Here is a 15,973-nt window from a genome sequence, read left to right on the forward strand (position 1 = left end):
CCAAAAAAACCTACAAAAAATGTCAACAAAGCTTACAAAGTGTGCCCTAAATTTTGAACAACAGACATCTAATAATCATGGACACGAGTTTAAGTGGTAACTCAACTTTTTGACGCTGACAAGCCCATCCAACATATTCACGGAATGAGTATTTTGTATCACCTAAACTGGTTCAGGATAAAAATTTGAGACAACTTCATCGCGTAACATGAAGTTTCCACTGAGGTTCATTGCAATTCTAAAGGAGATGAACATCAGCTCAAAATGCCTTGAGATAATATATATATATATATATATAATATAAACTCAGTTTAATCTCACTTTTATTATCAACCAATTAATCAAGTTCTACTTCTGCAAATTATTAAGCTTTAAGACTGAAAATTTTTGGGACTCGTTAGCTTGTAAGCATTACAAGTCCTCTACTAAATTTTCAAATTAAATAAACTTCATCGAATGTAATTAGGAAATGATTATTTAAAAGAAAAAAGGTATTCCAGTGGTCCCACTAATCATCATGTTGACATTATGGCAACACACAGAAATTTTTACTAAAAAATGAATCAACAAGATTAATTAGATATCAAGGTGGAAAGAGAGTTACAAGAATGGGAAGAAAGTTGCCTTTCCATGTACCTTAATTGGATATAGGAATCATGATTGAACATAAAAGTTCAATCGAGAGGGATTTATCAAAAGTTCGTAACCATGGTTCCTTCACTCGATACAAATAACATACCAAAATTGCTACATGAGGAAACAATTTTCATCGGAAAAAAAGTTCTGAATACAGTAAAAGAACAGTAACCAATAAGGACAACAATTTTAAAAAACTCAAACTATCAAACATGGAATTACTAACATTCCAGTTTTTGCCATCCTAGAATTCCTTAATCGCATGATCGACTTAGATGAGAGAGCTTCATTGAAAAAAAATTATGAAGGTTACTGAATTGCAAAACTAAAAGTATTTACAAACACTAAATTCACAGAAATCTTTGTAGTAAAGGATTTCCCCTCTACATCAAATGAACAAATATTTTTTTCAAGCTAAACCAGAATAATCGACGCCATTAAGTAACAAAAACCACCAACTCCAGAATAAAGAGTAACCAAAGTTAAACACGCTATTCTAAGGAACTTTGTTATGCAAGTATTGCATTAAAGTTTTTAATAAACAACATCTCTTGTTTCTCCGAATAGCAGCCAAACCATTGTCAACCTGGGTTGAATATGTTTGCACCCAAATAAGTAAATTCTGTTCTGGGAAACAACTAAACAAATTCTAATTGTTCGGAAAAAAAAAAAAAAAGTATGGATGCATCCAATGCCCATTCAAGATAAAAAAATTCCCTAATTGTTCGGAAACAATCTAAAACAAATGAAACCACATTTAAAAAACTTGAAATATTTATTTTGTTCATAAAGATCACATCACTTTGATCAACATAAGTTTTTTTAAGTGACAATTTTCCATTTTTAAGTTAGCTGTTTATGTGAAGAGAAATAAGAATAGCAGATTTCAGGTAGGAAATATAATGGAAGGCAAAGGCTGCTTTTCAACAAATTTTGATAGGCAAAGAAATTGGGGGAACAGATTAATTGCAATCAGTAGGACCAAGCACTTCAGCAAGCTATTAGCTTACCTCCAGATATGAGACAAATGTGAGCAGAGTATAGTGATCTTATGAGCAAACGTGTGTTTTTAATACTGGTAAACAATCTTAGTAAGCCAATAGTTAGGATAAATACTATCCGAAGTCTTCTATAAACATGTTACAAATAAATTGAACCATGCACAGTGCAAAATAAACAATTAAGACAATTATGATATTATTAGAATTTTTCTTGCAACATAATTTCAGCGAATTAAGAATTCAAGAGTGATACAACAATTATTTTAAACGACTGCAAATATGTATAATAGTAAAAAAGCTAGAAGATTCCAGGTCATGATAATTTAAATCATACAATAAGAAGCACTAAGAAATCCCTTTCGAGCTCTGTGTCCTTCAAATATGCCAGCGAATAGACAACCACTACTACTTGAACAAAATACGTATAGCACAGTAATTTATTCAAGTCGTTTATTGCAGTCCTTGAACAGGCAGTGAGTTTTGGCGCTCGCTATGCCTTACTCATGCCCAGCTTGTTCATTTCCTAAGGGGAAAAAAATAAACAAAGTCATATATAAATTTGTCAAATATAATGTTTATTAAAGCAATATAAGAGATAATGCATGTATTCTGCGTCAGATATAAACCCAAAAGAATCCATTAGTTACTATCATTTGCTAGCAAATATGCAACGAAGAACGAATCAAAAGCTAAACCATGCAAGACGAATAGAAGAAGATAGGAAAAAAAACTTAAAGCAATAAACATATGCTATATATTTGTATTTAGAAACAAAACAAAGCACTACATTCACTATAAATACCTTTCTAAAAGACGTATGCTATAAAACGTCGTATAAAATACTAAATTTGCAGCCAGCTGACTTTGGTGATGAGTATTACCAATGGAGGCAACAAATGCAACAATAAAATGAGTAGTAGATGAATTTAAATAAATATAGGAGAAAAAATGTAGGAGAAGAATGAAGTGTTATTGATTGGATTATACACTATGGATTAAAATATTATAACATAGTTAATAACATAAAGAATACTGTGGTAATGGACTCACAAGCGCCATTCTGTTGTTCTCCAGTAACAAGGACTGAGGTAGAGGTGTATGATTGGTAAGGGCATATATATTGATAAGGAATGGGGTGGAGATAAGCGCTATTTGATAATTTCTATAGTATTACAGAGATTTGACACTCTAGTAACACACCTGCTCACAAAAAATAATAAATAATAATACACATAAATAAAATACGAAAAGAATAAGATACAAAGATTATACTGCTGTCAATCACAAAGAAAAACTACCACTTAATTTTACAGCAGCTGTTTAGAAAGCTAGCCCAATACAAGGCTGAGGGAATAACTTAGCTTTAAATCAGTTTTCACCATCTAGTGCAAGAGTCTGGGGTAAGGAAAATCATTTTCCCACGTATTAAGTCTAAGTAGCATCATTAAAAGAAATTATAGTTTGTCAATCAATCTATCAGTAGATTTACCTCCTGATATTAACGTTGAAACATATTCTGTATCGATAAGTGCATAGGCATAACAATTATTGTACAATATATTGCTAGACTCTCCTTCACACAAAGGGCCAGTAAGGTTAAATCAAACTACAGAAAGAACCACGCCTGATAAATAGACAGATGCAAGGATTGTTTAGTGTACATGTTTAAATCTCACATTCTTTTCAACAACATATTCTGCCAGAAACTGTAATACAACAGCAAAGGCATTCATTTTGCAGGAATCAACTTTCTAATATATTTTTATATAATAATAAAAATACATAAAGAGATGACAAGCGGAGGTCAAGAATCATCATTGACTATTTCTATGAGGCCATTATAGTCCATTATCTAATGTGTTAATTTAATCCTCGATATAATATGGATCTAAATAATCCCAATAAATGAACTATTTTTTAGACAAGACTGAGATCAAAGGCATAATTTTGGGATCATATTTTGGATAGACTAAAGAGACTAATGGATGACATTACTAGTGTAAGGAACTCTCTCCCTATGAGAGAGAGAGAGAGAAAGAGAACAACTATTGACAAGATAAGCAACCATCTTGCAATACTTTTATTCAGGCATCGTTGTCATAGTTTGTGATGTAGATCGGAAGGGGAGGGGTCATGTGAATTTAACATTTCAAATTAATTGAAAAAGAGAGGGAAGGGGTTACTTAATTAATCCCTTAAATGGAGTTCCAATTTTGTGAAGGAATTAATTAAAATAGAGAATGGAAGAGAATAAGGGGGGCCGGCCATATGGGGAGGGAGGAGAAGTGTCCACATACAATGAATGTGGACCCAAACAATAAATGTTATTAAGGAATTAAATCTGATTTTGATTTCAGATTTGAGAGATTTTGGGAGTTTCCTAAAAAAGATTTCCTAATTAGAAAAATTAATTTAAATCAAATCCAACTAGAAATTTAATTTGATCTAATTTAAGTAACTTTCCTAAGATAGGGATTCTTATCTGCCCTCACCTAGGGACTTCAAACCACGAGCCCGGACCATCCTACGGCTGGTGGATACTATGCTTCCCTCACATAGGGATCTCGCCAAAGTTCTTCCCAAAGAACAAGAGTGTAGAATTTTTTTTTTTATTAATAATCTATCATGACAATACAATAGCAAGGGCCTCTATATATAGGCCTTTAAATGAAAAAAAAAAAAAAAACTCAAAAAAGACAAACATACCCCTAGGGCTTACAAAGGACAACTCCCTCAAGAGAGGGTAAAAACGAAAAATGCATAAATTAAAAAAAAATATACAATTAGTAAATTAAGATAAAGTGGGATGATCTCGGCCGTTGATCTTCGTCTCTTCCTCAGATAAGTGTTCACCATTGGATGTCCGTCTCTTCCTCGGATAAGTGTTCACCATTGGATGTCCGCATCAGTTTGATTATTAAAGATGACATGGCAATATGGCGTACGCATTTAATTTGCTAATACTTGCTGAGAAAAGTCTCTTGGCCCTCCAACAATATTCACACATGGTATGGTTTTGTCACATTGCAATTTATTAAGAAAGCCTATATATTGAGCCCGCTTAAACATGAAAAGTCACATAATGGGACTATTCTATTGCACGATTCAAAATTCAAAAAAATTGAATATTGATATTTTTGTATAAACATATCACACAAAAAAATTATTCATAACAATAACCAAGCCTCATCAAATTTGTCCAAATGAATCATAACAATCAAGTTTCGATGCGAGCCTCTCATTCAAATCTTCTTTAAATCCATTAGGATAAATTGGTCACCGAAGCCCCTTTGAATCTAAGAGGTGTTAAATATTTCAAAAATATCAAAGCAAAGAAAGATGATCATTAATGAAGACCAGGAAAGGAAGAAAGTCTTTTATCTTCTTAATCTCCATTCTAAAGTTTGAACCATCAATTATGATTACATGAACGTTCTATTTTAGTTGCCATGTCAAAGCCCTTCCACAAGCCTACACACAACTGAAGATTTATCTTTAAACGTTTCTGCTACCCGCATTGGAACATAAGGGATGCTGGATCCCAAAGAGTGCCAGATAGCAGAATGCACGCCCAAAACACAACGCTAGCCTACTAGGTAAGAACAATAAAGAAACATAATTAAACCAATGAAAGAAAAGAATATGAGCCTCAATGGTTACCTCAACAAAGCATATGCCTTGAGGATCAGAAGTCCCTGTTAGAACAAGATCACAAGGTATTTCATCATTTTCCCGCAACCAAACAATATTACCAACATGAATGTCTTGTGCTTCAATCTGAAACAAATCAGCAACAAAAGAAGATAATTGTGTTCTAAAAAAATAAGTGGCATTCCAGCTCAGCTATAAGTAATTAAACAAACAACAGTACATATTTTCATTATTTTGCATCCTATTGAATAACAAAAACCATCTGATTGAAATTTCTCCATGCCTGTCACATCACATATAAGAGCCTTTACATGTATAATTAACAAGCAGCTTATCTCAAAATTAACAAGGCATGCATAATTTATGTCAAATTCAATTGACTCCCTTCAAAATTTCTACATCAAAAAAATAGTTCACAAACTCGGTTTGTTTCCGTAGATAAAGGTATTGTCATATATTATAAATGGACTGATTCACAAAAATTCTAGAACTACTTGACTTATCAGTTATAGATCCTGTTATCATATCTACTGGAATATTTGCTCCGTGGATATTGTGGATTTTAAGCTTCTGTTCAATGTAATTTCATATTTAGATTATTCAGGATCAGAGAAGTAACAACTCAATGTCAAACCTCCAGCATGCATGATGCTTGTGGAAATACGTATCTTATCCTGCTAGTTTAGTAAGAGGATGTAGTTTAAGATTTCGATTATCCTGTAATATAAATGCAGGCCCGCTGCAAGCTTTGATGCTTTAAGAAACAAACGTTAGAAGTGGTACATCTCAAAATAGCTTTCTGCTTCATAAGTGAATAAAGAAACTGATTTTTCATAATATCATTCGCAATTACTTTTAATGCCCTTGGAGTCCATTTAAATGTCTTGTTGTGTTGCTGATTTAGCTATACTTCAACAATTTAGGAATTCTAGAACTAGTAAGCATCGGTTTCTAAAAATAATTACCACTAACTTCAACATACATCTTACCTTCAAGAATTTCACCAATAAATGGCACACAAAACTTGAACAGTTAGAAAAAAAAAACAAAGGTTTGTTTTGATGTAACCCACAGTAATTAAAATGAAAACTATGTTACAATGGGTGTGATAAAAAAAGGATTCAGAGTGAGTATAAACTGCCAAAGAGAAATGGATGGGTACGGCATATAAACTTGAGATAGTGAACGCTTATTTTAAGATATGCTAAGCAGTAAGTTTGCTCTCAAATGGAGATTCTAATAGAAAGTTTAACCACATAATAAAGAGTATAGTTATGAATCTATATTCTTCACGTAAAGAGGACAATAAAAAAATCCCTTGAAAAAATAATGGAACCCGAAAGGTGAGAGAATAATTTTTAGAGAAAGTTTGTCAAGAGAGGCAATTTGAAATTTTATAATTGAACCAATCAAGATAGAAAATTAGAATAGGCATGTACATTACAAAAATTTCCATAAGAGTTTTAGCATTTTCGAAAGACTCAATATTATTAGCATTACTCTCTCTCTCTCTCTCTCTCTCTCTATATATATATATAGAGAGAGAGAGAAACAAACTAGTACTTAGATTATTGATGATGGGCATTTTAGTCTAAGAGTATGCAAAAGGACTAATGTAGTCCCTTGGCATCTAAAATAGAAGTCAAAATAGTCCCCATAGTTAAAACAGATAGAATTCTAGATGAAGTTCAAACATGAGGTTAAAAATGAGGGCATACTAGGAATATAAATTTTCTAGTTGAAATTACATGGTGTTAAAAATAAGGTCCAATTTAATCCCTCGGCTCCTTAAAAATAAGAGCCAACATGATCCCAACATTCATTGCTCTTATGCCACTATTCGCTCCTCATCTTTGCAATGCAATCGAGATATTAAGGGTAAGCTACTCAAGTTACACACTTACACCATGTTATGTTGACTTAGATAAGCTTCTTGTTGGCTCAAAAAAAAAAAAAGCATGAATCCCGCTTCACAGACATAGGATTCCATTCCCCTTATGTCATATTGTAGTTAACCAGATTTCCCCTGAGGGTAATGTCAGGGTTTAATTAGATTTGTCCTTCTTCTGAAAATAAGCACTCATAGTTAATTACCTCTCTTAACACGTAGATAAAACTATCGATTAAGGATGAGTAATTTTAGGTATTTTAGTCTCAGTTGTGGGGGAAATAAAGGTAAACCCGATCAAGATCTCATGGTTTCGTCGTCTCAGGCATACCTTAGGTTTCAGTCTACTAATACTGGCGATCGCTGATCGTAGTATCCAGGGAATCTAATTAGTAGCCATGGATTGCCTCCACTAAAGGATCCCGAGTAAATTGAGGTGGTTAAATATAAATTTTAGTTTTATAGAGGTTTTGGGTTTTACACCTATTAGAATACCCATAAATTAGTTTGTTTTGAGATTTATAACTTCATTTAGAAGTTACCCAGAAGTAGAAGCGGGTATTATGGCTTTTCCTAGAGGTAGCTCATGCGTTTGAATTTGAGTTGGGACTTACGTCTTTCATTGAAAGTAGTTCGTAAGCGGGTCTTATAACCTAGCCCTATATGCTAAGATGCTCGTAAATTTATTTGTTTGGATAGGCCTTACGACTCCCTCAGAAGCTGCCAATAGATGGGTCTTACATCCTAGCTCTACAGCAAAGCTACCCGTTCGTTTTGATTTAATTTGAGACTTTAATATTTCTCTTAAGGAGTTTTTCTCTCAAATAACAAGTCTTATAACTTTTGGAAGATGCCTGAAGGTAGGTATTACAACCTAGTCCTTTAGACAAAATTGTTCGCTCATTTTGATTGTTTGGGTTTTAGAATTGTTGCACCTTATTTAGCAATCTCTCCAACATGTGGGTTTTACAACTTCACTTAGAAGCTACCCATAATTTGTTTTAGAACGGGTCTTATTGCTTCCCTTTAGAAGTAGGCTACGCTGCATATTCATTTTAATTTGGTTGACATATCTTATAACTTCCTTAGAAGTTGCATGTAATTTGTAGGACTTATTGTTTCCCTTTGGAAATAGTCTGTTGGGCTTTTTTATGGCAGATTGGATTGTACCCTGTAGGTACTTGCAGTTGTTTGCTAGCTCGACACTAAACCTTAGCTTTAAGTTGTTTACTAGCCTGACACTAGTGTTTTCGCTACAGCACTGTTATTTTCTTTTAGTGTTGTAGTTCTTTTCTTTTCAGTAGTAGTTTAGTTTTCAGTGCATTGCTTTTCTTTCTTGCACCAATACTCTATTTTTATTTCAGTACCCTGTTCTTTTTCTTTCAGTATTGTAGTTTACTTTCCAATACCATATTCTTTTGCTTTAGCAGTTATTTTGGTATTAATCAATTTTATTAGTTTACTTGTAGATGCTTGGAGTTTTGTACCTACATGAGTTCCTTTTGTTTCAGAGCTTGCCTAAGAGCATGTAGAGGTTTTCTTTTGTTTGAGTCTTAATTTTAGGAGTGTGGTTTCATTATAACTTGTACCTTAGGTTGATTAGTGGGGATACTATTTTTCTTGCTTTCATATTTCTGATTAAAATATAATTTTAACCAGAGTGGCTCTCTCCACATTAATTGATTTAAAAAATTTACTTAATTAATCAATTTTATCGCTCTCGGATTTTAAACGCTCTCGATTTTTAAATTAACCAACTAACAATTTTTAATTAATTTTAACTGATTAATTAAATTAAATTAATTAACTTCAATTAAGCAAATAATTTCAATTAATTAATTTCAACTAATCCATTAATTTTGATTAATTAATTAACTTTAATTAATTAATTTCAATCAATCAATTTAGTTTTAATTAATTAATTCTAATTAACTAATGGAATTAATTTCAGTTAAAAAATTTCAATTAATTAATTAATTTTAATTAATCAATTAATTTCCATTAATTGATTAATATAAATTAATTAATTTTATTTCAATTAATTAATTTTAATTAAATTTAATGAGTTGGTTAATTGAATTAATCAATTATTCAAATTTAATTGCTCTCCAATTAGATAATTTTTAAGGCGATTTCGACAACCTCACGACGTCCCCTCCGCCCGGGGGAGGTCAGGACGGCACTCGCCATTGATTTCTTCCCAAACGGATATAAAGTTGAGGGCGTGAGGCCATGAGTTTGAAACCATCTCGATCGGACATAATATCGATGGCGCGAGGTCTTGATTTTGAAACCATCCCGTCCGGACCTAAGGTCGACAACGCGAGGTCTTGAATTTGAAACCATCTCGGATGGATCTAAGGTCGACGGCGTCTGGTCTTGAATTTGAAATCTTCCCATAATCATATCTAAAATCAATGGCTTAAGTCTTTGACAAATACATGTTGCTTTATAATTTCAAAAAATAATTTATTTAATTACATAGCAATTATTTAATTACTTGAATTAAATATTATTATCTAGAGCGATTCTATATGTATTCAGAACTGACAAGCCACGAGCTAGGATTCGACCTATATAAGGATCGAATGCAGAAGGATGTAGGCAGAAGCAAGAACTACCCACAGATAGGAGGCAAGCTGCGTGTGGATTCTAATGGTGAAGTCCACGCGAGGGGCATTCAGTGAGAGAAGGCAGGTTTAGGTGTTGAATTGAGGCGGACTGGGTGTCTAGTTGAGAGGTTAGGTGGCCGGCTAGATTCGGATGCGGGATTTACTTGCGAATGGAAGAGACGGGTACAAGGAAGGAGGAAGTGAGAGATACCTGGCATGTGGCTGACGATCGGTGTGGATGGCCTGTAGACGGGGAGTGAGGAGGTCAAACGGGTAAAAGTTCTAGCTCGAGCGTGTGCAGGCGACGTGGAGGGAGGCGTGGGCGTTGCTGAATGGGATCAAACAAGAGCATGTGGAAGGTTTGCGAACAGGGGTTGGTTCGCAATCAGGTTTGGTGGAAGTGTGGAAGAACACGAAGGGCTCGGAGCGGCTATGAGATCGGGCTCATAAAGCAGAGCGCGCAAAGAGGGAAGTCAGGCGTGTTCAAGCGGTGGTAGGCCGATCGCATGGGGTGTGCAGGTTAAACGTGAAACCAATTGGGTTTCGAACGGAGGTGTTGGTATTCGTGAACAGAAGGAGCGAACAGCTGTGGGCTTTATGGGGGAGGAGGTAGAGAGCGGGATTTTCAAATAAATTGAGTGTAAGTCCGTCACTTTCTCCTCTGCCCTTTTTATTGAGAAGATCGCTAAACAACAGTTATTGAAACAAAGCATTTTCTCGTTTGGTATAAATCATTTGAAGTGGGGTCGGATTGTAGGCTGCATCGTAAGAAATTCTGTGAATAGATACATCTCTTCGATTTTTTTATTTTCAATTCGTCAACACTTCTCAATTTTTTCCTTTCACCTATGGCGACGGTAAATAAATTAGAGATTACATAAGGATTAAAGAATTACAAAACACGTGAATTCCCTAAATTTCCCTTAATCTCTAGCTCATCCACTCATTTGAAGTTGTTGTGATCATGCGATGAAAAAAAAAACTTGATTTTAATTGCTATGACAATTTTTGGCTCCTAAATTCAAAGTCGATAGAGTAATTTTGACCTTTTACAAACTCTAAGTCTAAAATGTCCCCAGTCCCCACATAAATCGACCAGGGGCAATTTTGGGCATACTCAAAGACTACCACCACCCCCCCTCCTCAAAATTAAGCAAATATAATAGGATCTAAATAAGAATTAATAATAATAAAGTTCAATGAAAATAATTTTTTTATAAATTGATAAATAAGAGCGTTAAAGAATAAATCTTAAATATCAATCTGAATTAGCCCTAAAAAATGCATTAAAGATATATATATAAGTGCTTAGAAACATAATAAAATAATTAAGTTAACAAAACATTTCAATAAGATATTAAAAACTAAGAGGAGGCCAACATGATTGAGAAAAAGACATTTTAGGGCCAATAATCAATATTTAAGAATTGAAAAAAGGTTCATGATTTCTCTTTTTATTTCTTTTTATTTTTTTTCAATTAATTTGAGTGAGGTTCACGATTTTTATGATTATAGGAGAGGTGGCTTTGAAAAATCACATTGGCATTTCATACTCAAGTTGATTCTATGCTAGAAAGATTCAAATATGAAAGTCATTTCTGTGATGGGAAATGAATATAAGGTACAAAGACCGAAAAAAATACCACATGAATTTTTTACTTGAAAAGGATATGTTGATATAAAAAGAATGCATTAGCTCGTAAGTGAAAATTGCGTATATTAAAGATATTAAAGACATTTAAGTGTAAGCATAGAGAAATTTAAAAAGTATAAAGTGGTCAATGAGTTTCCAATCATTATAAGATTATAGTAAAAATCAGTATTGACTCTCTACCTTATGTTATGGTTACAATGATTCTAAAAAGAGGCCTTAGAAGTGGAATATTTGAGGATACACCAATTTCATACGAGATAATTCGTCAGCAAAACTTCAGTTAAAATAAATGAAATATTAGAATAAGTAGAAAACTATTGAAAATATATTAAACTTATGAATAGTTGAACAAAGAATAAGCATATAACATACAAGATTTAGTAGTTGGGTGAAGTTACTGGTTAAAAGAAAATATTATTAAAGAAGGGAGGGGACAAAAAAAAAGTGAACTTTTAGAATTTAGACAAGAGGCTAAAATGAAGAATTGCCATAAAAGTATGATAAGGTAATAGAAGAATATGAAGATTTAAAGGAAAATATTATGAAATTATAATTAGGCCAATTCAAGTGTTAGGCCATAAAATAAGTCGTGAACTTAATTGTGAAAAAATGAGAATATTCAAATTTATGAGTAGTGAAAACTAAGAGAGATGAATCAAGAAATTCTTATGTTAGAAAAATTATGAGAGTAGCACATATTAAAGATAAGACAACAAAAAATAGAAATAACTCATTTGAGCATAGATAGTCAAAGGAAGGTAGAAGATGCACTATAAAAGATATACATATTGTTCATGTAGTTGGATTAAGAAGGAGAAGGGAAAGATTAAAGTTTATATAGTTAAAAATTGTGTAAAAAATTTCACAAAAAATGGGGTTAACATCTCGATAAACAAACACTCATCAGAAAAGCATGAAGAATATAAAAACAGCTCAAAATAGTTGGAATATGGCAAAAGATGATGAACATCAAACTTGTTTTCCTCAACCACTATACTAATGGCTAACCTTTAGTTTAATGTTATCCAGTCTTTCCCAAACCTACTACTTAGTAACTTCATTTCCACAATATGCAGCTACCATTGAGGTACTTTTTTCCACTACAAAAACTAACATTCCTTAAATACTCAATTGGTATAATAAATCCTAATAAAAAAAATCATCGGTAATATTTATTAGTTTAAGATATAAAAATATAACAATAAGTTGAATGAAAATATAAAATGCATCATTATTCCAAATTTTTCCAAAAGAATAATAAAAAATAAATCGTACCTCAAAGAATTAAACGTCCAAACATTATTATAAATGAAAAAAAAATTAATCAGCATTCACAAGCTCACCTTAAAACATATTAGCATCTACATAATGGCATTCATTCTAGTCAAAATCAGCATATATTACATCGCCTTGTCTTAAAGATTGAAAGAAGTCATACCTGCTTTCGTGTGCCCTCCTTTACAACCCACACTTTCCTCTCATTGGCTTTCTTGTCAGAAAGATACCTATTGTAGTCATCCCAGGCTTCTTTCGTCGCAGAGACAGCAAATATAAAGATAAGCGGACCCCATGTACTTGCAGGATTCACGGGAGTTATAAGTGGCCATAGTTGTAGGCATGCAATCAACAAAAAGTACTGATTCATGAACCGACTGAGAGGACAAAACAAAGCCAATAGAAATCAGAGATAATAAGATAAAATCACGATTCAAAATATCTGACAAGATGATAAATCATTAAGAGTTAATGACATTTAGAGAAATTAACATAAATCCATACAAGATCACTCAAACTATAAGGAAAGCAAGAAGATGGGGAGGGGGTAAAAACGGGAGAGCTGTCCAAACAAGGGTTTCAGGCATCAGACTTGTTCTTCTAGGACAGCAAGATCTTTTGTGAAATTGTTAGACTGGCTCATGTTGAACCGATCCAACCTGGACCGATTCAGGCTTATTCCGGGCAGAATAAACCTGCCGCCCAACAAAGGGGCGGACAGCCCGGTGGGGCCAGTAGGGTTAAGAGGGGATTCGGAATTTAATTAATGAAAGCTTTGTGGAGTAAAATTCAAAATCAATGGCTGTTTAAAAAATTGTATTGGTGTTTTTGCTTTAAGTAGTTCTTTTCGCTCTACGGTTAGGTTATGTGATATTTTATGCAGAATTTGTGTTTCACCTAGGTTTGTGTGGGCTCTAGTCTTCAACTAGAAAGTTGGAGAGAAGGATCTTCCTCTCGAATTGAAGATCCATTGAATATTGTCCTCTTTCATGATTATTTCAGCAATTTCAAAGCTTTTCTTGTGGTTGCCATCAAGGTGTTCTCCTACAAATCTGATATGTGCTTGCTGGAATTTAAATTTCTGCACCTGTGTCATAACAAATTGGTGTCAGAGCACGTCGAACTAAGGGTACCAATGCCCGGAATGAAAGTGGAAGTTTTGGAGGGAGAATTAGGTCAACTAAAATCTTATTTTGAGGAAAAATTTTCAGATTTAAAAACCAATTTGCATCTATCCATGAAAAAATAGATGGAAAGTTGGTCGTTGTAGAAGACATGCTAAAGAAGTTGCTTGAAGCCAAACCGAATACGGCGACATCTGAAGCGAAGGAAGCCACCTGCGGCCAAGGAAGTGATGGAAATCCTAATCCGTTTAGGGGAGAATTAAGATGTTGAGATTTTGGAGGGAGGAGATGGGATGCCTCCGCTAAAGCTGATTTCTAGGAAGGAGATGAGTATCAGGTATGAGCAAATGGGTGTTGAATTTGCAAGAAGAGGGGAGGATTATGAACATCGGTGTGTTGATTTTGAAAGGGGGAGGGGGGATTTTGAAAGAAGGATTTAGATTTGAGCGCAGAAGGGAAGATCGTGACACTCGGGGAGCACCTCCTTTTCGGGGAATGGGAGGCTAAGGAGGATTCAGGGAAAACGAAAATAATACAAGGGTAAGGAAGCTGAAGATGCCCATCTTTGAGGGAAATGACACACATGGGTGTATCTACAAGATAGAGAGGTACTTCACTGTCAATGCGTTGACGGAGGAGGAGAACTTGACGGCAGCTAGTCGGTGTTTGGAAGGGAAAGCATTGGCATGGTATCAGTAGAGGAACATGAGGAAACCCATTCGGAGTTGGAGGGAGTTCAAGGATTGCTTACTATAACGTTTCCGAACAAAAATTGGAGGGGACTTCTATGTGCAGTTCTTTGCCCTAACGTAAGAGGGGACTGTGGCAGGGTACCGTGACAGAATTGAGTACCTAACTAGCAGGCTGGACCAATTTTCTGAGACTGTGCTTGAGGGGAACTTCATGAAGGGGCTCAAGCTAGAGATCCCAGCAGTTGTTAGAGTGATGAGACACGTGACTTGAGGGAGGCCATGGAACTTTCACAGTTGGTCGAGGACCAAAAGCATCTAGAGAGGGGGGCTAGAGGCAGCAGTTAAAGGGGGTCATACAGGATGACCACCACCTTCTTAACTCCCAAGGGGGTCATACGTGAGGCCCCAAAGGAGAAGATTGGAGGAGGGAGGCGTGATGACGAGGAAATTGAGAGAGGTGAGAGTGGGGCAGTGGTAGAGGAAGACGAGAAGCTACATCTGGACATGGCAGAAGTCTCAATAAACTCAGTGGTGGGGTTCACCCCGAATCACACCATGAAAGTGAATAGAGAGATAGCAGACAGGGAGGTGGTGATGCTAATCGACAGTGGGGCTACCCAAAATTTTACCTCCAATCTGGTCGTAGACCGATTGGGGGTGAAATTGATGGACACAAGCGGATATGGGGTGATGATGGGCACTGGAAAGATGGAGATGGTAGAGGAATGTGTAGGGAATTGTGCTGAGTATAAAATTATCCTAAATTTCACAGCAATAATCTCAGTTGAAATTCAAAGCTTTGAAACTCATCTTGATGCATTTAGTATTAATTCTTCCTATCTCAAAAATAGATAATACAACACTAATGATGATACTTTTGAGTATAATAAATAATTAGAATTATATACAACAAAAAATAGAGGAAATTTTACTATGTGATAATCCACAAATGAGACAATTATTTCATCTGCAGTTTTCATTTATAGCACCTATCAGAATCTTTCCTCTTTCTTCTTCCCTGTTTGGTGTAATGTCAGCTGCACCATAAACAAATGAACAGTTAATTAAAAATTTTAAGTTTTAAGATATGCCATTACTAATCTGTCTGAAACCCCACAAGCCAAAGAAGAACTGCCTTGCAAAATCCCAGAACTTGTCATCAGATTCCCTCTTCGTCTTGATAGACTTCCTTGGCATTGGCCGGCCATTCGGCCCCGGCACATGCGGCAAAGCCTTCCAGAGCTTGCGATCTTCCCACCGGTAAGGATGCTCGTTTTCCTTGAGCTCCATCTCGTTGATCTTATCAGCTATTACCTCCGCCCGCCTAAGGAACTTGACCACAGGGTTCTTTTTGAACTCCTCCCACCACTTCAAGTTCTCTTGGATCTTCTCTGGAGTCAGGTTCTCTGGCTTCTCGAAGAATGGATCATCGGCGAGAAT

At 34.8% G+C, this 15,973-nt stretch overlaps 1 protein-coding gene across 3 annotated transcripts in view; it reads right to left on the reverse strand.

Annotated features, from left to right (window-relative positions):
* LOC110101567 (phospholipid-transporting ATPase 2) overlaps nt 1-15,973 on the reverse strand; it is an 82,632-nt gene that overhangs the window by 57,165 nt on the left and 9,494 nt on the right. For all 3 annotated transcript variants that reach the window (XM_028699027.1, XM_028699026.1, XM_020829521.2), the window contains exons 3-4: nt 12,881-13,094; nt 5,298-5,414 (exon numbers count right to left, since the gene is read on the reverse strand). In XM_028699027.1, the coding sequence (XP_028554860.1) occupies nt 5,298-5,414; nt 12,881-13,094 (331 nt within the window). The remainder of the gene's footprint in view (nt 1-5,297; nt 5,415-12,880; nt 13,095-15,973) is intronic.

The sequence above is a fragment of the Dendrobium catenatum genome, unplaced genomic scaffold, assembly GCF_001605985.2.
Source record: "Dendrobium catenatum unplaced genomic scaffold, ASM160598v2 fragScaff_scaffold_1209, whole genome shotgun sequence".
Lineage (NCBI taxonomy): Eukaryota > Viridiplantae > Streptophyta > Magnoliopsida > Asparagales > Orchidaceae > Dendrobium > Dendrobium catenatum.